At 40.4% G+C, this 22,030-nt stretch overlaps 2 protein-coding genes across 5 annotated transcripts in view; one reads left to right on the top strand and one right to left on the bottom strand.

Moving 5' to 3' along the window:
• LOC122555930 (spermatogenesis-associated protein 16-like) overlaps positions 1-3,489 on the top strand; it is a 131,186-nt gene extending 127,697 nt beyond the window's left edge. Inside the window, exon 11 of the mRNA XM_043702210.1 lies at positions 3,154-3,489. Coding sequence (XP_043558145.1) covers positions 3,154-3,375 — 222 coding nt within the window. The 3' untranslated portion in view covers positions 3,376-3,489. The remainder of the gene's footprint in view (positions 1-3,153) is intronic.
• Positions 3,490-5,835: 2,346 nt separating this feature from the next.
• ect2 (epithelial cell transforming 2) overlaps positions 5,836-22,030 on the bottom strand; it is an 85,068-nt gene continuing 68,873 nt past the window's right edge. For all 4 annotated transcript variants that reach the window (XM_043702207.1, XM_043702206.1, XM_043702208.1 and 1 more), the window contains 3 exons: positions 21,400-21,507; positions 18,964-19,107; positions 5,836-7,130 (listed from right to left, as the gene is read on the bottom strand). In XM_043702207.1, coding sequence (XP_043558142.1) covers positions 7,041-7,130; positions 18,964-19,107; positions 21,400-21,507 — 342 coding nt within the window. In that variant the 3' untranslated portion in view covers positions 5,836-7,040. The remainder of the gene's footprint in view (positions 7,131-18,963; positions 19,108-21,399; positions 21,508-22,030) is intronic.

Here is a 22,030-nt window from a genome sequence, read left to right as displayed (position 1 = left end):
TGTGGTTGATTGGTGCGGGTGTCCCGGAGATGTTCCCTAAAGCGCTCTGCTAGGAGGGGCCCAGTCTTCCCAATGTAGAGGAGACCATCCGGACAAGTCATGGGGACAGTGCTGAGCTGGAAGTTTGGAACTAGGGTGGGGTGGGGGAAGGGGAAATGAGGAAACTGTTGAAGTCCACATTGATGCCCTCACCTTCCACCCTACCAACCTTCGCATAAACCAAATCATCTGCCGACATTTCCAAAAAGACCTCCAAAAAGACCCCACCACCAGGGATATATTTCCCTCCCCACCCCTTTCCGCCTTCCGCAAAGACCGTTCCCTCCGTGACTACCTGGTCAGGTCCACGCCCCCCTACAACCCACCCTCCCATCCTGGCACTTTCCCCTGCTACCGCAGGAACTGTAAAACCTGCGCTCACACCTCCTCTCTCACCTCTATCCAAGGTCCTAAAGGAGCCTTTCACATCCATCAAAGTTTTATTTGCACATCCACTAATATCGTTTATTGTATCCGTTGCTCCTGATGCGGTCTAGATGCGGTCATTACCACCCTTCTTAAACAGTGGCACCATGTTCGCCAATCTCCAGTCTTCTGGCACCTCACCTGTGACTATCGATGATACAAATATCTTAGCAAGAGGCCCAGCAATCACTTCCCTAGCTTCCCACAGAGTTCTAGGGTACACCTGATCAGGTCCTGGGGATTTATCTACATTTAACCATTTCAAGACATCCAGCACTTCCTCCTCTGTAATATGGACATTTTGCAAGATGTCACCATCTATTTCCCGACATTCTATATCTTCCATGTCTTTTTCCACAGTAAATACTGATGCAAAATACTCGGTTTAGTATCTTCCCCATTTTCTGCGGGCTCCACACAAAGGCCACCTTGCTGATGTTTGAGGAGCCCTATTCTCTCCTCAGTTACCCTTTTGTCCTTAATGTATTTGTAAAAACCCTTTGGATTCTCCTTAACTCTATTTGCCAAAGCTATGTCATATCCCCTTTTTGCCCTCCTGATTTCCCTCTTAAGTGTACTCCTGCTGCCTTTATACTGTTCTAAGGATTGACTCAATCTGTCCCCTCTGTACCTGACATGTGCTTCCTTTTTTTTTCTTAACCAGACCCTCAATTTCTTTAGTCATCCAACATTCCCTATACCTACCAGCCTTTCCTTTCACCCTAACAGGAATATACTTTCTCTTGATTCTTGTCTCATTTCTGAAGGCTTCTTCCCATTTTTCAGTCGTCTCTGTACCTGCAAACATTTGCCCCCAATCAGCTTTTGAAAGTTCTTGCCTAATACTGTTGAAATTGGCCTTTCTCCAATTTAGAACTTCAACTTTTAGATCTGCCTTTTCCATCACTATTTATCTCTAATAGAATTATGGTCGCTGGCCACAAAGTGCTCCCCCACTGACACCTCAGTCACCTCCCTTGCCTTATTTCCCAAGAGTAGGTCAAGTTTTGCACCTTCTCTAGTAGGTACACCCACATACTGAATCAGAAAATTTTCTTGTGCGCACTTAACAAATTCCTCTCCATCTAGACCCCTAACACTATGGGAGTCCCAGTCTATGTTTAGAAAGTTAAAATCCCCTACCATAACCACCCTATTATTCTTACAGATAGCTGAGATCTCCTTACAAATTTGTTTCTCAATTTCCCTCTGACTATTGGGGGGTCTATAATACGATCCCAATAAGGTGATCATCCCTTTCTTATTTCTCAGTTCCACCCAAATAACTTCCCTGGATGTATTTCTGGGAATATCCTCCCTTGGTACAGCTGTAATGCTATTCCTTACTAAAAACGCCACTCCCCCTCCTCTGTTGCCTCCCTTTCTATCCTTCCTGTAGCATATGTATTCTGAAATATTAAGCTGCCAGTCCTGCCCATCCCTGTGCCATGTTTCTGTAATTGCTATGATATCCCAGTCCTATGTTCCTAACCATACCCTGAGTTCATCTGCCTTCCCTGTTAGGCCCCTTGCATTGAAATAAGTGCAGTTTAATTTATTAGTCCTACCTTGTCCCTGCCTGCCGTGTTTGACTTGCTTCTGTTCTCAACTGTACCAGTCTCAGATTGATCTCTTTCCTCACTATCTCCTTGGGTCCCCCCCTCCTTCCCCACCTTACTTGTTTAAATCCTCCCGAGCAGCTCGAGCAAATCTCCCTGCCAGTATATTAGTCCCTTTCCAATTTAGGTGCAATATGTCCTTCTTTTGGGGTCACTTCTACCCCAAAAGAAATTCCAATGATCCAAAAATGTGAATCCTTCTCCCATACATTAGCTCCTCAGCTATGCATTCGTCTGCTCTATCCTCCTATACCTGCCCTCACTAGCTCATAGCACTGGGAGTAATCCAGACATTACTACTCTCGAGGACCTCCTTTTTAACTCTTTGTAATCTTCCTTCAGAATTTCAACCTTTTCCCTTCCTATGTCGTTGGTTCCAATGTGGACAATGACCTCTTGCTGGCCCCTCTCCCCCTTGAAAACATTCTGCACCCTCTCTGAGACATCCTTGATCCTGGCACCAGGGAAGCAACACACCATTCTGATTTTTCACTGCTGGCCACAGAAACGTCTGTCTGTACCTCAAACTCAAGAGTCCCCTAACACAGTTGATCTCTTAGAACCCGACATACCCCTCATTCCATTACAGCCAGTCTCAATACCAGAAACTTGGCTTTTATTGCACCTTTTTTGATTACCCAGGAGCTTGGGGACCTATATTGCACCAGTGCTTTCTTTATGGCAATAGCTGAGCCAGAATCAATTTACCACAGATGGTATAATTTGTTCTCATCCCTTGAGATTTGACAATTTTGCATTTATCCTGATGCCATGAAAAACAAGAATCGTTTCCTGACCATTTGTCAACGTCCAGACTATAGTACAATGTTGATTTAAGCACTTAGATTGGCTGAATTTTCTTAGTGTCCATAAGTTATTTTTTTTTCCACTATCTATATTGGTTTAGGATAAATCTAGTTCAGAGCATATTTTACCCTGGCAACGAATTCCAGTCAGGTTCAAAAGCAAAAAAAAAATTCAAAATTGAACCATTTGCATGCAATATTTTTCATTGGCATTCCAAGGAGAGGAATTATTTAAATAAATATTAATAGATGATTGATTACAGGTTGGGCTAATTGAGGAGCTTATCTATCAATTAGAAGATAATTTTCTGAAGTCAAAAGCCCTGAAAACAGCTCGAAAACAGAGAAGAGAAATGAAGAAACTAAAAAGTCAGAAACTTGTTCTGTTGCCTGGTGACTCGAAGCCATCCAGAGACACAAAGGCTATCGGAAAGTCACCTACTCAGACTGATCGACAAGACAACAAAATCTCATCTTCAAATTAATGAAGCATCATCTCAGAACATTAATTCCCTTGCTTCAGTATTCATTGTGGAGGTATTACCTTGCCATTGGAGCTTGAATAGTTGTATTGAAATGCTTCAAAACATGAAGATAAAACTGGAATTGAAAAACTATTTTTTTCAGATTTTTTTTCACATTATATAGCTTTGTCAGTGATCAATTTAAAATATACGTTCAAGAACACAGAGCACTAGGTTTCATGGATGTGCAATTAATACAGTTTGATAAACTGACTGTATATAAACAATGTAGTGTACAACTGAAAACTGCACGATCTCCAAAATAGTGACAAATTATTTCACTTTTTCAAATTTTGAACCCATCTCTTTGGATATGTTATAAAGCCTCCATCACAGATGGGACTTGAACTGTCAGCTTCTGGCCCAGAGATAGAAACACAGTCACTATCCCATGACACCCTTTATCTTCTATTTTTATGCTTTTTGAAATCTGTGTCTTGAGTGAAGGCAACCCGTTGAAAATGTGCATGCTTTTATTTACTGAGATTCAAGTTGCAACTTAAGTGAATCATTTTACCCAGTTCTAATTTTTAGTCACCACTCTCCTAATAAGTATTAGCATGCCTTCCTACCCACTTTTAGCATCCATTTAGATCTTTTACCTGGCCTTTAACCAGCCTGCTCTTAATCGAGTTGATATTTCACTCATTCATTTTAATCTCAACTTGCCAACTATGTCTTCCCTACTCACTTGTCTCATGCATCTAGGACCTCTTGTATATCGGCTAGCACTTAACTTCCACCTGTCTTCATTTTTACTTTGATCATACAGACATTAGAAGTACGATGACCCAGAATATTACTAAATCAGAAATAAATAGTGTATCTGACCCAGACAGGATTGAAAAACATTATCCACTTGCCATCAAACACCTTCCACACAAAGTTCCAGGATAGTGACTTTCTATTATGAAGCTGCTTAAGAATTCACAAATCTAACACCGGGAAGTCTTTGTAGAAACTCCACTCCCTCTTGAAGCAGTGTGCCATATTCAGAGATGTAAATGTCTAGTATGACTAGCTATTTTGACAGCTTCTGTGAAAGTGAATTATAAAAGGCAAGTGTGGGTTTAGGTAGCAGTTGGTTGAGAAGGTAGATGACATCACTAGTGTACCAAACAAGTGAATGAGAGCTCAGGGTAGGTCATGGTCTGGTCGAGTGTTGCCAGGGGTGATCAGCGGTTGATAATTAACTAGTCGTAAAAAGAAATTCTCTTTGGCTAACTATTAAGCTTCTGAGTTGGACCTCTCCAAAATTAATTATGAAACTTTAAGGGACTTCTTTGGCAATGCAGGGGAATTGCCCACAGGCACATTCAAATTTCCAGGGAATTCTCAGAGGTAGCTGCACCTAGGATTTTGCAATTCAAAGTCTATGCTACTAATGGCTCTTTGGACAGCATTATAAATAATCTTCATTATTCCTTTTATTTGTATTTCCTTACACCAAGCACCATTCTAGTGAAACTACATGGTTATGCTTTTGTCAGTAATAATACTATTTCAACAATGTGCCCACTGCATTATAACTGATTGTAACAAAAGGTTTTAGATATGTTCCTAAATATCTTGATTACAGTTCCTCAAGGAAGGCTGTGGTTGAGAAATAAAAAAGAGAAACGAGTGGAAGTATTTTATAATGGCATACATAATTTCCTGGTCTTAAAGGGACTGTCATTCAACTAGAAACTGAATGTTAAAATTGACATCACACCAGGTCTTTTTGTAACCTCTTATTTAAAATACAGTCATAAAAATGATCAAGAGCCTAGAGCACAAGCACAGTTCTTACATTCTGAGATGGCAACTTAGTGAGGTACTTCCTCCTGTGCATAAAAGGGATATATTCAAAAATGTACAGGTGGAAATCTCCTGCCATAACATGTTATCTTCATGTTCAAGACCAAAGACACCATCCATTTGTGTTCATGGTAACGAAGTCATCCATAATCTGACACAGAAGCCAATTACCATGGATGCTGAAAATCTTAAACAGTAAATGCTCAAGCAGCTCCAGTTTGGTAGCATCTGTAGAATTAACATCCAGCCTGATATTACTTCTTCAGAACAGATAAGAGAGTCTTAATAAGAGTTGAAAAAACAGCTTTTTCTTTTTCTACACATGCTTTTGGGTTTTCTTGGTTGGCAATTGTAATTTCCATATTTCATACATAGAGGCTGATATGTTCTACTGTCCTTTGCCATCTGTTCAACATCCTGAAAAATTATGCTACAAATTTTAATCCAGAATTAAACAACTCAAACACATTTGCTTCATACCTCAAAGTTAGATTTAAAGAACATGGACAATTCAGGATATACCTATATTTCTACATATCTTTTCCAAAATTGAAAAGCTAAAAATCAGGAAGATATCAAAGAGCCTTTTATGCTTTTGCAATAACTCACCATATAAAGCTATTTCTTTAAAAAGGTTTATTTGCATCAAGAATCAGCTTATATGGGACTACACCAAGTAAACTTTATGTACAAAAATGAGAACATCCTTCAATTAGCAGCTCAGATTATTTTGAAGATTAGATAATACAAAGTAATAACCCAGTACATTAAATGCAAAAACAGACAAAAATATTTTTCTTCACAAGGAAAAGTGTCAGTTAAAGTGTATTACAAAAAAGTGATTCAGGTAGATATTCAGATAGCAAAATATTCAAAGTATAGAAATATCAAATATACAAAATAATTCTACAAGACAAATCAATGTTTAACAAATGCTAGATGAAGTTCTATAAAATGTTGCTAATTTTAATGAGGTGCACCTAGAAAAATATGTTATCATCTTCGCATTGTACTTGACTAAATAATTTACTTTAATACATTTTATATAGTTAGAAATCATAATCAGACCTCCATTTAACCCTTTTTTTTAAAAAAAAAAGAAAGATAGTTTTGGGAAAACCTGAAAGACAACATCAACCCATAAATGTTGGCCAGAAGACTACCTTATTATATTTCCCTTCCAATAAAATTTGAAATAGATGGATTCAGGTTTTTCTCAATTAAACATTTTATAGGTATTAAGTAATTTGCACATTAAATAAAAATACTGGTCTTTCCTGTCTTGAGATTATGGGTTTCAATGAATTATCCAGCAGCAAAAGACCTTTTGAGGCAATTTAACCAAATCCACATGTTGGGAATATTTCAGGATCAAGTTCAACTTTTTTTTAGCCTGTTCAGCGTTATTCTTTCAAGGCTCGTGTTGTTCTACCAAACTGGCTCCATTATTTGACCAAAGAATTAAGTTAAAATAATCCCTAGAAAGTTGATTATGTCAATTTAATCAATGCATTAAAATGATACACATTTTAATAAAAAGGCTACAGAAGCAATGTCATAAATAAACTTGTACAAAAATGTACAAATTGAAGCAGGAAAAACAGCAATCAAAATTTCTTCAATTAGTGTTCAACCAGGTAGACAATAGTATTGTAAAAAAGATGGAACAAAAGTTAAAGGAAAACAAATCCACAGTTCAGTTAGCATTATCCTTCCCTTAAATGAGGCATACTTCAAATACAATTACACTTTATATCATTTAAACTTTTACAATGGTTGCAACTGATCAAAAGTATTATTTTACACATTTAGCCAATATGCAAATGCTATATCAAATGAGTTGTTGATCGACTGCAAGTGTGGTATTTTTTCTCAAATGTTGCTGGTAGACTCACCAATGAAGGCGATTGTACACCCTGGTAAAACAACAAAAAAAGATCAATTTTTGAGACTTGTGAAAATGTACTGACTTTCCAGATTAATATTTGTTCCTCCAAGGAAGCATTTCAAACTCAAAGTTAAAAATCACACAACACCAGGTTATAGTCCAACAGGTTTAATTGGAAGCACACTAGCTTTCGGAGCGACGCTCCTTCATCATCAGAGCGTCGCTCGGAAAGCTAGTGTGCTTCCAATTAAACCTGTTGGACTATAACCTGGTGTTGTGTGATTTTTAACTTTGTACACCCCAGTCCAACACCGGCATCTCCGAATCATTTCAAACTCAAGTATAGTCAAATTAGTAAAGTTGCAAATCAAGATGCAAATTTCCTAAGAGTGACAGATTTGCTTAACACAAGAATTGAACATATTATCTTCCATCTTTTTTGCACCCAACATGTTTCAACCAGTTTCAAATCTAGGTCAAATACAGAGAAAGACTCTGCATTTGACATGAATTCACACAGGTACAGTGTGATTTGCATATAAACACCAAATATAAATATTTAAAATACCCAAGTGTTATTTACTGTTCTATTGTGGTAGCACCCCCAAGTCTGGGTCAGAAGCTTCAAGGTCAGGATGTAACTTAAGATCCACGATGGAAGGTGTATCAAAACATGGCCAAAATAGATAATTATCAAACTCTAAATACCCTCAGTTAGTTGAAGTCTATTTCATTTGGTGATTAATGTATGAGAAACCTGCTGAACAAAAATCTATATTTCCTATCGATCCATTTAATCTTATATCATCTTGTCTGACAAAGATAGATCAATTTTATGCATGACAGCATGATCAAAAGTATCTAATGCTATATGTCAAATTGAAATGTCAAATTGAAATGCTTTCATTTCTGGTTTTCCTTTCCTTGTCTCTGAAGATTAATCCTATGTAGTTCTTGAAATTACATATGACTCTTCTTCAGCTCCAAGGAAGAGTTATACTGAACGCAAAACATCAACCGATTCTTTTTCCATAGATGCTGTCAGACCTGCCTATTCTTCCAATTCTTCATATGAGAGATTTCCAACATCTACAATGGCTTCACTAATTACAGCAGTTCTTCTCAACTGTTTCATATCTCACTATAAGTTGTTTTAGTTACTTAACCAGGACATTGTGCACTTTGAACATGGGACACGGTGTAGACACTGTGTATATTTACTCATTTTGACCATTTGGCTCAACATTCTCTGTGTTATTTACTGTTCTATTGTGGTAGCACCCCCAAGTCTGGGTCAGAAGCTTCAAGATCAGGATGTAACTTAAGATCCACTATGGAAGGTGTATCAAAACATGGCCAAAATAGATAATTATCAAACTCTAAATGTTTTCAATACTCTTAAAGCAGGCAACAAAAGCAGGAGGATTTCCTTGTCATCTAAAATGATACAGTAGCTGCCACATAGACTCCAAATGCTATACAGGATTTTTCATGCAGGTTCTTGCCAGGAGCAAACAACATATGCATCCCGAGGGATTCAGACTAGGATGGAGGCGAGGAGAAATTTCTTCACCCAGAGAATGGTGAGCCTGTGGAATTCTCTACAATAGAAAGGAGCTGAGGCCAAAATATTGAATGTTTTCAAGGAGTTAGATGATCAGCCATGATCATAGTCAATGGCAGAGCAGGCCGAAAGAAGAGGGCCAAATAGAAAATAAGAACACGAGTGATCCATGTTTCTACCACAAACAGTATAGAATGAATCTACCAAACCCCAGATGTCAGAAATTCACCTCTGGCTATTTAGATACAGCTAAATAGACTGTGTTACATTCATTTTGAGCATAAGGCATAAGGGAACAAAGAACAGTACAGCACAGGAACAGACCTGCACAAACACAAGATGCCGGTCTAAACTAAGAGCCTTTTGCCTCCACAGTCCTTATCCCTCTATTCCCAGCCTATTAATGTATCTGTCAAGATGCCTCTTAAATGTTGCTATTGTATCTGCTTCTGCCACCTCCTATGGCAGCACATTCTAATCGGTCTCTCATCTTCATCAAATTGATCCCTATACCTTAAATTTATGTCCTAGTAATTGACATTTCTACTCTGGCGGTGGTGATTGTTGGAGTGAGTTGAAAGAGGGGCTGGCTGACTCCCTCATTCTATCTATGCCCTTCAATTTTGTAAACCTCAGTCAGGTCACCTCTTAGCCTCCAACAAACTGAGTTTGTCCCATCTCTCCTCAAAGACAAGATCTTGGTAAGCCACTTCTGTGCCCTTTCCAAAGCCCCCACGTCCTTCTTATAGTAGAAGAACCAGAACTATACAGAGTATTCCAAATAAAGTCTATCTAAAAACTTCTACACAGCTAGATGTCTTGCCAATTATTATTATTTAAATAAAAACACTATGCCCTGACTGATGAGGGCAAGCATGTCACACAGTTCATGACCATCTCATTCACTTGTGTTGCCACTTCCAGGGAACTATGGGCCTGTATGTTAATGCTCCCAAGGATTCTGCCATCTAAATGTATACTTCCCTCTTGCTTTAAACCTTACAAAGTCCATCACATTACATCTATTTTGAATTAAATTCCATCTGTAATTTCTCTACCCAAGTTTCTAGCCTCTGTGTATCCTGCTGTAATCTCTGGCCTTGTGGGTCATTTTCAAACTTACAAATCAGATCATCTACATTCTCTTCAAAACTCATGTTACAATCAACAGGGTCCCAGCATTGATCCCTGCAGAACAGCACTGATCACAGATCTCCCAGTCAGCAAAACACCCTTCCACTTAGACTCTGCCTTTTATGTTCTTGTATCCATTTTACCAGTTCACTGCAGACCCCATGCAACTTCACCTTCTGCATCAATCTGCCATGATGGATCTTGTCAAAGGCCTTGCTAAAGTCCATATAGACAACATCCACTATTCTGCCCTCAATCATTTTTATCACTTGCTCAAAAAACTCAAAACATTTGAGACATGGATAGACCCTCCTGCAGAAGCTCCTGCAATAAAGGCAAGACCTGACAAAGCAGCTTATCGGAATGGAGGAGAGAGTAGAATAAAAGTTTCCTGCCACAACTGTGATCAACAGGGACACTTTGCAAGGGCCCCACGAGCAGCGAACAATGTAAAATATTGCAGCCACTGCAACAGAATAGAACACATAGAAGCAGTGTGCTGGGAAAAGCATGGGGCACCCCAAAACACCACCCGGAACACTGCGGAACCACGGGGATCCTGAGGTCAGCAGAGTTGACAATCTGCTCTCTCCATTCATGAGGGTAAGGGAGAGGGGAGAATTTATGTGCCTGAAGTAATAGGAGGGAGGAAATGTGAAGTGCTAGTAGACACAAGAGCGGCCCGATCTATCACAAACTTACCTTTACCCCACATAAAATAATTCACTTAACTGGAGTAGGAGGGTATAAAACACCAGCTACCTAAGCAAAACTACCCTTGTAGAGAAAAAAAAATATCCCCATGAAATTCTATCTATGCCAAAATAATGAGAGCACCAAAATGGGCAATGATCTCATGAGAGAATAACATTCTAAATCGATTGTGCGAAAGGGAAATTGATTTGGCCCAGACAGGACGGTCGAAAGACAGAGACTGGGAAATCTACAAAGCTATTAAAGTGGCTATAGTCACCAGTAGGGACTGGAACCTCAAAAAGGGGGGATTCGGAACCATCTCTGCCTCTGTCCCGGAGCATGGGCAGAAACAGGTCTAGTTAACATAAACCCAATAAGGCTGCCCAGATCGGAGCATAAGCCTCACTGGCAATACCCAATAAAACCCAGAGCAGAAAAAGCAGTTGTGGAAATCGTGCAAGGACTAGTGAAACAGGGAATTCTGAAAAAAAAACCCACAATTTCAACTAATTCCCTGACATGGCCAGTAATAAAGCCTGATGGGAGCTACAGGCTCACCGGGTTCTGATCTATCCTGCTTCACCCAGAATAAATTCGAATAGTTAGGGATACGGGAGAAAACCCAGCTGAGAGAATTCTAGACACAGGGGAACCAGACACAGCCGAGGAGACCCTCTTTGTGGGCAGATCACGAAAATATGTAGCAGGGTCACCCCAAACAGGATGGGCTGTGGTAAATGATAAGTTAGAAACAGTTATTTCCAGAAGAATTGATTGAAGTCAGTCCACACCAGGTAGCAGAACTGGTAGCACTTGCCAAAACAATGGAACTAGCAAAAGGAAAAACCGTGAATATATACAGTCAATATGCTTTCAGTGTAGTCCATGACTACATGGTAGTATGGGATAGAAGAGGGTTCACCACTCCCCTATCAGACACCAATTGAGAATTCAGGCACTATAGCATGCCAGTGAACATCCAAAAGAGGCTGCAGTAATAAAAGTAAAAGTCCAGCAAAAGGAGTCAGCAAAAGAGAGAGAGTCCAAGTTGGCTAAACACAAAGGAAACCAGGCAACAGACCGAGCAGTTCAGAAAGCCCAAGAACAAGAAGCCATTGATGAGGCTGCAATAGCCTGCAATTAAATTAGCAAAAGACACTGTCCAAATTCAGCAACTACAGGAGGACAGCCCACAGGAAGAGAGAGAAATGGAAACTGCAGGGGGCTTTCAAAGGGGAGGGTGGTGTCTACAGGCAAGCAGACAAGGTGGTAGCACCAGCATGTATACAGAACACACTGCTTGAACTGCACCATGGGCTCTCCTATATAGCTAGAGAGGCCATAATAGCAAGCCTGGGGAGTGTGTGGTGGTGGAAGGGAATGGGAAGAAACGTGGCCAAGTACTGCCACAGATGCATGGTTTGTGCACAACATAACCCATGGAGACCCATAAAAGTTAGGATGGGACACCAGCCCAGACCTAGAGCATCCTAGAAACACCTGCAGATAGATTTTGCAGTGCCACTACCACCCTCCTGTGGGTAAACATACTGCTGGTCATCACTGGCCAATTCAGCCAGTGGGTAGAGGGATTTCCGACCAAAAGCTGCACTGCAACCACTGTAGCCAGAATATTAGTGGAGGTGGTAATCCCTAGGTTTGGGGGGGGGGGGGGGTATCCTGCCAGATGACTTCAACCAAGGGACACATTTTACAGGCAAAGTCATGAAGACTGTCTGCCAATTACTCGGCATTAGACAAAAATTTCACATTCCCTGTCACCCCTGAAGCTCAGGGATGGTAGAATAAACAGAACGTTCAAAATACTTTAGCCAAGGCGATGCAAACATCAGGCAGAATATGGGCTGAAGTGCTGCCAGCCATACTAATGAGATTAAGAATCATCACGAATCGGACAACTGGACTAACACCATATGAATTAATGATTGGGCGAGCAATGTAGTTACCAGAGACAATAATCACAAGTGGCACTGATCCACTTGTGGCACTGATCCATTGGTCCACTAAAAGACAAAATTCAGTGGTATGTGATAGAATTAAATGCCCAATTGAAAAGGATGCAGAAATCTGTAATTGATAATTGATAAACAGGACAAAAAAAGGACAAGGCAGGGGAACTTGAAATCTTCCCCGAGGTCCCAGCAACAGGAAGCTGCGGCCTGGTGTGAACACTGTCCGACAAGCCAGGCTTCACCCCAAAATGGAATGGGCCATATGACATGGTAATAAATGGGGCATCTGTGCCTGCACAGATATTAAAGGAAAAGGCACATGGAAGCACTGGACCCAACTAAAACCACTTAAAGACACCTATGACTAAACTAATGGCATTAACCATTCTTCAGGTGCAGGCAGGAACAGCAGACAAGCCAGTCAGAGTTGGCAAGTAATACAGAGTTGGCTGAACTCAGACTCTACACACCGCAGACTACCAATTAGCACAGCAAGGGGAAATTTGTACAAATTATTGGTGACAATTGTATTGCTCATGTTATTGATGGCTCTTATAACATTACAGAAGCCATCATCATCAAAAATATCCGAGACCAGCTGGATAACTTCTGACAGGGAGCCACAATAACAGACAGCTGGCTAAATTGGGTGCTAGGTAAATCTTGGGGATCCTATTTGGCACACAGGTTAGTTATCCTTATTGCAGTCATGCTAGTATTCTGTGGGCCTCGGGTGTTTAAAGCACTGCTGTATGACGCTACTGATGAGAACGGTGCCAGCAGCGAGTGTCACCATGAAAGAACTTTAACAAAAGTGGCACTCCGTGATACCCCTTGGAAGGAGGAGCTCCTAGAGATTACCTACCGCTACATGTAAATTGGGTGGCCTGCAGGAGATCTCAAAAGTCGTCTCCTTGACCACAAAAGGGGGAAATGAAGTGGGACATGGCACGGGGCAGGTTGACGGACACACAAGACGGCTGCTGAGCCATAAGTTTGCCATTTGACACACAAGATGGGTTGCCACAATATGGAGAGAGAGAAAAGCAAACACAGATACAGCCTGGGGCCACCAAGATGAGAGCACAATGCACTCACAATCTAGTCGATTAGTTTAAGGCAGTTGGGGGAAAGAGAATACACGAGTAGCGTATACTGCCTGCTGAAGTGTCTAGGTCCAGCCAACACTTGATAAAAATGCTATCTGTTTGATACGGACTCAATGCAAAGTGCTAATAGCCAGGGCTGCAGTAATCGTCCTTCTCAGAAAGAGTGATTAGCACCTATTGCTACAGTAATGGACTTCTGCGCAGACATTGAAACTGACATTGACCGCATTAAAACTATCAACGATTCTGCAATGTTTACAATAAACAAACTATGTTACAAAGACAATAACCTCATCACTGACTGATGATATTACAAAACGTATAAAAGTATCTTGACATGTGCTCCAGGTTGAGAGAAGAATCACAGCTGACCACTGTGCCTTTCTCTCCCCGAAGCTCCAGTATTTCCTTGTACAATAAACTCTGTCATTGAACCCCAACTCTGACTAAGAGGCTGGTGATTTTCCCCACAACAGTCACTGTCCCTGAAATGTCCTCCCAGTGAAATTTCAATCAATCAATCACTTGGTCAGGATCATTTGCCAATATCAGGCCTAATACAGCCCCTCCCCTAGTTGGATTATTTATGTATTGATTCAAGAAACCCTCCTGGGCACACTGAACAAGTTATCCCTGTCTAAGCCCCTGGTGCTCAGGGAGTCCCAGTTAACATATAGAAAGTTAAAATCACCCACCAGAACAATCTGTTATTTTCAAATCTTGCCATGGCTGGTGAACATTTATTGCCTTTCCATACTTGCCCTCAAGAATGTGGTTCTGAGCTGCCTGCTTGAACTGCTGCAGTCTACCAGCTGTGGGTTGACCCACAATGCCATGAGGGAAAGAATTCCTGGATTTTAACCCAGCAACAGTGAAGGCGATATATTTAAAGTTAGCATGGTGAGTAGCTTGGAGGGGAATTGCAGGCGGTGTTTCCTTCTTGATGCAAGTGGTTGTGGGTTTGGAAGGTGCTGTCGGAGGACCTTTATTGAATTTCTGCAGTGCACCTTGTAAATAGTACACACTGCTGCTGAGTGTCAGTGGTAGAGGGAGTGGATGCATGCCAATCAAGCTGGCTGCTTTGTTCTGGATGGTATCAAGCCTGCAGCTGCGTTCATCCAGGCAAGTGGGAAGTATTTCATCACACTCTAAACTAGTGTCTTGTAGATGATCGACAAGAGGGTTTTGGAGAGTTATTTGCTGCAGTATTTCTGGTCTCTGACCTGTTCTTGTGGTGCCTGTGTTTATGTGATGAGTCCAGTTGAGTTTTTCGCCAATGATAACCACTAGTATGTTGATAATGGGAAATTCACTGATGGTAAGGGGGAAGCAACAGCCTAGACTATTCATCCAGAAATTCAGTTAATACTTTGGGGACCGAGGTTCAAATGATGGGATTGGAATTCAATTTAAAAACTCGAATTAAGAATTTACTGATGACCATGAAATCGTAATTGATTGTTACAAAAACCCATCTAGTTTGCTAATGTGCTTCAGGGAAGGAAATCTACTACCCGCACCTGGTTTGACCTACATGTGACTCCAGACTTATAGTCATGTGATTGAACCTCAATTACCAAGCAAATTAATCAGTTGTACCAATCACTACAAAGTCTCAGCTATAACCTGATGAAATATTCCTTCCGTTTTCTCCTAGTGGCTGTCAGGCGAGGCCTGTATTTCAACTTTCAGGTGCTGGTTTCCTGAATGTCACCCCTACCTGTCATTCTAAGTGCTACTCTCAGATTTGGAAGATGCTATTGAATGAAGCGGAGAGATTTTCTGAAGTTGTTTAAATCTTGTTAAAATGATGTACAAACCTGCCACTGTGCACAGGTGATAGAGATAGTTAAAGTTTATTGTGATGGGTTGGGTTGCCAATCAATTGAAAGTTTTACATGAGTGGTGTCAAGCTTATTTCACCGTTAAAGTTGCATTCATCCACACAAGTAGAGAGTACTCCCTCATACTCTTCGGTGGGCAAACTCCAAAAGAAAAACACTTTATTCCCTCCCAAATTCCTAACTGCTAACCAGCTTTTGTAACCACAGTATTTAGAATGATGGTGCAGTTTAGTTTCTGGCCAATGGTAATTCCAGGATGTTGATCCTGGGGAAATTCAGCAAAAGTAACTCTATTGAATATCAAGGGGAGATAATTAGGTTCTCTCGTTTGACATGGGCACTGCCGGAACGCAAGTGTTGCTGAAGACTGCAGTCCTCACCTTCCCAAGTTCTAATCTTATGGTGGAAGAAAGGTCATTACTGAAGCAATTTAAAATTGTTAGGTCTAGGATAAAGTCAGGAAGAATCCCTACAGCATTGTCTGAAAGACAAAAAAAAAATTTGGTCCCTAACATTTCCTCCAAGCTTCGTGCATATGCAGCTGCTCCAATGTTCTGCGCACAGCAACCGATATTGGCATACTTATCATAGCACTGACTTCAGATTCTGGAAGTCGCTGCAATGGATGGGTCTCTGAGCCCATGCAGCCTATAAGAAAATTAGAGGGAACACTTGGTCTCCCACAACCATCTTCCTTTGTATTGGATACAACTCTCATTCTTTAATAGCTCCTCTTCTTCACCCTTGATCTTTCTCTTTTAACACAACCAATTCTCACCAATGACTTGAGAGGAGCTCCTTGTTGACATGCCATCTTGATGTCAAGGACAATCAATCATTCTCAGCTCACCTTTGTAATTCAGTTCTTTTGTCCATGTTTAGACCAAGGCAATAAATGTGGTTTATAGTAAATTATAGCAAGAACACTTTATTAGAATCCATTGTTGCCTTTGGATTTTAAAGAACCAAACAGCAGGTGCACTTTAAGTTGACCAAATCGATATCATTTTAAGGCCTGTTTCCTCATATTATGTTTGTTTTTTTGGCCTTACATCGTTGCATACACTCCCACAAGGGCTGCCTCCCAGAGTTCTGTCCCCTGGCTTTGTTTCTGTTCTTATTTTGTCATTGAAGCCATTGCCTTCTCCAGGCTGCTGATCTGAGCTTGGGCAGCAACTCATAGCAGAAGTTGGTCAGTGCAATGACTCTGCCACTAGATGGCATCTGATTAATTTAAGTGTACAGGAGCATACTACTTTAAATACTACACCTATGTGTGCTGTTTGGAATTTTTTTATTCTGCAAGCAATTTTAGAGGAGAATTCACAGTTCTGCACTCACTGGTTACAGATTTTCAACTTTTCTTTTGCTTATGGGAAATGTCTAAAGGAACACTCACATTGATTTGTATGAGAGTTTATGATTTACTTAAAGACTCAATTTTCAGAAATGCAACCATAACTTTAATAAATTATATAAAATCAAAAAAGTTAAAAATCACAACACCAGGTTATTGTCCAACAGGTTTAATTTGAAGCACACTAGCTTTCGGAGTGACACTCCTTCATCAGGTGATAGTGGAGGGCTCGATCACAACAGAATTTATAGCAAACATTTACAGTGATGTAACTGAAATTATACATTGAAAAATTGATTGTCTGTTAAGCCTTTCATCTGTTAGAATACAGTGATAGTTTCACTTCTTTCATGTGTAAATCACAAAACCTTTTTTTTTTAAAGAAGTTGCATTCTCGGGTTGTCTGTGCGTGTGTGTATCTGTCTGGGGTGGGGCGTGTGTGTAGTGTATAGTGCCTCAACCGGGAGCTTGGGTTCATGTCACATTATAGGTGTCTCCATGGAAGTCAGAATCTGGTGGGAATACTTAACTGTTTTAGCATGAAGGTATTGTGGCTGCTGTAGAGATTGCGGTTAACGAGACTTTCAGTGCAGGACCATGCACCAAATGCACTGTATTAATGTGGAGAGAGTTTATTCAAAGACTGGTCCTCTGTCTCTCTCATGTGTCATAGGAATTTGGTATGGAGTGAGGGGAATATTCTTTGAGGCTCTTAAACTATCGACAATTATGCAACCCGAGTAAAAAAGAAGCTATGGAATTTTTCACCGTATCAGTGTCTATTTAGAACATCGTGAGTGACTGTCCCTGCCCCTCAAGTTTCAATGCAATCGCCTCTCATTCTCTCCCAATGCCAGAGATTAATCTTCACTATCTCCTCATGGTACCAACATTCCAGGGATTAGTCTGGTGAAAGTCCATTGCACTCTCTCTCTCTGTGGCAAGGCGATCATTCCATATAAAAGAGAGAAAGTCTGTCCACAATATTCCAAATATTGCCTCAACAACACTCTCAGCGATGATCAGAATAACTCTTTTTCCTCTTAGACATCTCTGTTTCTTTCCTGTGGCATAAAAAGACTTTCCTTCTCTCTACAATGCTGGAAAGAGTTAACACTTCTATAATGACGGTATTGTTGCTGCTGTCGGGATTGTGGATAACATGACGTTCATGGCAGAATCACGCACCAACTGAACTGTATTAATGTTGGGAGAGTTTATTCAAAAGCCTGAATCTCTCTCTCTCTCTCTCTCTCTCTCTCTCTCTCCTCTCTTTCTCTCTCTGTCTCAGTTGAAATACGGATTGGGGGTGATTGGGTGGAACGTTCTCAGAGGCATTTAAACTATCGAGAAGCATGTAATCTGAGTGGAAAAAAAAGCCATGGAACTAATCACCGTTTCAGTGTCTGTATAGAACATCATGAGTGATTGTCCATCCCCCTTAAGGTTCAATGGAATCACCTCTTATTCTCTCACTGAGCTTCACTCACTGTTCATGGTGCCATCATCCCAGGATTAGTCTGGTGAAACTTGGGAGAAAGTCTATCCACAGTACCCCAAATACTGCCTCAACAACACTCTCAGGGATTGTCAAAAAACATATTTTCTCTCATTTAGACATCTCCATTTATTTCATGTGCCACAAAAAGCCTTTCCTTCTCTATGGACTACGACTGACATGGAATTTATATGTCCCTTACATCTGTACGTCAGCATCAATAAAGCCAGCACAAGAGATACCTATGGAGATGTGCATCACACTCGGGGAGAATTTCAATGAGATTGAATACACCTAAAATAGGGGATGATCATGCACAACAATTTCCATTGTACCAGTGCAACAAGCAAAAATTCTTCGATTAGTTTAAACAAAATAACCAACTGCTCTGTATACATTTGCTAAACTGACATGTTAGTTTTAATAGTCGCCAATTTGTTTGATTTTTTTTAAAAATAGGAATAAAATCTACAGATTAATAGGAAAAAATCCAAAATGTTCAACTTGAAAATAATTTTATTGGTTTACTTTAATTTAGGTAATTGCCTATAACTACCGTGCAAAAGCTGAACAGCTTGAAAGAAAATGCTGAAATTCAAATTTATGCATGCGCAACAAAAAATTTTGAAAAGCAAAATGTGCCTTGTACTTACCACTTAGGAATAAGAAGTGTGCCTTGTACTTACCACTAACGAAGATGTGCTGGCCAATCGACTACCCAGGTAAGTTCCATTACTTGTTGGGCTCTTTGTATCAGGGGTACTGTGGACCATCAGAGCTCGTTGCAAAACTCTCTTCGGTGTTTTAGTAAATGAGAATGCTCTTGTAACCTGGACAAACAAAACGGTTTTATTGTACCATTAAAATCATAATATATACTAAAGGCAGAGAAAGTCATTTTGAATCAACAATCATTTGGTGTCTAAGTACAGCAGGAAATCTAAGTATTAAGGAGACAGGTTTGTATTTGGAGTTTGAGATGAAGGCAAAAAAAAAAAGATGACTATTTAGGCACTGTTGGTGAGGGAAGCAGCAAAAAAACCAACATAAAAAGTTAGAATTGAACGGCATACATTAAGTTAGAGTCTATTTCCTACGTTCTCAGACTGAGTCTGAGATGTACAGCATGGAACCAGACTCTCTGGTCCAACTTACAATTGTGTTGTCCACAACCACCTGTTGAAGGAGCAGCGCTCCGAAAGCGAGTGCTTCCAATTAAACCTGTTGGACTATAACCTGGTGTTGTGTGATTTTTAACTTTATACACCCCAGTCCAACACTGGCATCTCCGAATCATGCATAAGATTGGTTCAGTTGAGATACGAACAGCGTCAAAATTTAGTACAAGATGCTTACTTAAACAGTTGTTTAGTTATACAATTAAATAAGTTTTAGTCAATGTAAACATTTAAACAAATTATGTTTGAGCCAGAACTGCAAAATTGTACAATTTAAGCACATCAAGATAAAATTTGTCATAGAATTAGAGATGTACGCCACGGAAACAGACCCTTCGGTCCAACACGCCAACTAGATATCCGAACCTAATCTAGTCCCATTTGCCAGCGCTTGGCCCATATCCTTCCAAACTCTTCCTATTAAAAGGCATCTGGACAGACATATGAAATGTTGTAATTGTACCACCTCCACCACTTCCTCTGGCAGCTCATTCCATACACACACACCATACTGCGTGAAAAAAACTTCCCCTGACGGCTCTTTTAAATTTGTCTCTGTCCCCCTAATTCTGTGCCTTCTACTTCCAGATTCCCTCACCCCAGGGAAAAGACTTGTCTATTTATCCTGTCTATGCCCCTCGATTTTATAAACCTCTAAGGTCACCCCTCAGCCTCTGACGTTCCAAGGAAAACAGCCCCAACCTAGTCAACCTCTCCCTATAGCTCACAACCTCCAACCCTGGCAACATCCTCGTAAATCTTTTCTGAACCCTTTCAAGTTTCACAACATCCTTCCAATAGAAGGGAGACCAGAATTTGACTTGTGTTGAAACAAGCAGCATAGGATATAAAAAGTTATAATTTATTTGACCAATGATTACATGTATTCCCCATGTGTGGATACTAATTCAAGCTTGGAATCAACCACAGATTTGTTTCTTCAAAACTACAGTACAAACATTATCACACACAATTCATCTTGGAACAAAGTAGTGCAAGTTTCAGTAATGCCCTTAGGTGTGTAGGACTAGAAATATAATCAGAATCAGAATCCCTACAGTGTGGAAAAAGCCTTTCAGCCCAACAAGCCCACACCGACCTTCCGAAGAGTAACCCACCCAGACCCATTCCCCTGCTCTATATTTATCCCTGACGAAACGCACTTAATCTACATATCCCTGAACACTATGGGCAATTTAGCATGGGCAATTCATCTAACCTACACATCTTTGGACTGTGGGAGGAAACCCACACAGACACTGGGGGAGCGTGCAAGCTCCACACAGACAGACAGTCGCACGAGGCAGGAATCGATCCTGGTCCCTGGCGCTGAGAAGCAGCAGTGCTAACCACTGAGCCATCATGCCACCCCCAAAGACAGGAACTCCATTTCAAGACTAAAGCTCATGCAGCCAATTAAACATTTTGGTCGTGCCTATAACTCAGTTAACAACTATCCATTATTATGTGGATGTTAAATTTGATTTGTAGAAAGAAAGTGGAGCATAATTATTCTTCAAAATAAGTTTCCAAACTTAATTCTATGTAACAGTAACCTTCATTCTCCAAATGTTTAATGATGTTCACAAAACAGTATAGAAACAAGTTATTCTTGTATTTTTTGTAAAATGGAGGATAGGAAATAGTGGGTAATAAAACAATTTAAAAACACAGATAGAAGGAGAGTGATAAAAACAGCAAAATATGCAAGAACATATATTTTACCTAAGCAACTCATGAACACTACCATTATAAAAGTTCAAACCATCGCCTTATGGATAGTGTTTGTTTAAACACATCTGAACTGGCCTAAATTAATATCAACTGAAAGTACCTCTGGAGAATACCAATTCAGTTCAACACACCTTTAAGTAGCAGGTTTCAACTTTTAATCAGCTTTTATTTGTTGATCGGTTTCTTTAATTCTTGATTAAAAAAAAATACCTTCTTTGAGGTTTTTTTAAATGCTCTTGATGCTCTGCTTAATGTGCTATCCACATCTTTTGTGTTGACTTCGAGACACTCTGGGTCAGTGTTAAAAATAATATTTTCCTAGAAGAGAACAAAATCATTAGGTTATGATAAGCCTATAATTGTGTAGATAATAACACAAGTCAGAGCCATAGAGATGTACAGCATGGAAACAGACCCTTCGGTCCAACTCGTCCATGCAAAGGAGATTAGGTTGGGCTATCTAGTCCCACCTGCCAGCACTTGGCCCACATCCCTCCAAACCCTTCCTATTCATATACCCATCCAGATGCCTCTTAAATGTTGCAATTGTACCAGCCTCCACCACTCCCTCTGGCTGCTCATTCCATACATGTACCATTCTCTGTGAAAACGTTGTCCCTTAGGTTTCCTTTATATCTTTCCCCTCTCACCCTAAACCTATGCCCTCTCGTTCTGAACTCCCCCACCCCAGGGAAAAAGACTTTGTCTATTTATACCATGCATGCCCCTCATGATTTTATAAACCTCTATAAGGTCACCCCTCAGCCTCTGATGCTCCAGGGAGAACAGCCCTAGCTATTTGACCTCTCCCTACAGCTCAAACCTGCAACCCTGGCAAGTG

Source organism: Chiloscyllium plagiosum, chromosome 13 (assembly GCF_004010195.1).
Source record: "Chiloscyllium plagiosum isolate BGI_BamShark_2017 chromosome 13, ASM401019v2, whole genome shotgun sequence".
NCBI lineage: Eukaryota > Metazoa > Chordata > Chondrichthyes > Orectolobiformes > Hemiscylliidae > Chiloscyllium > Chiloscyllium plagiosum.
This window is presented reverse-complemented; position numbering and strand designations above follow the sequence as displayed.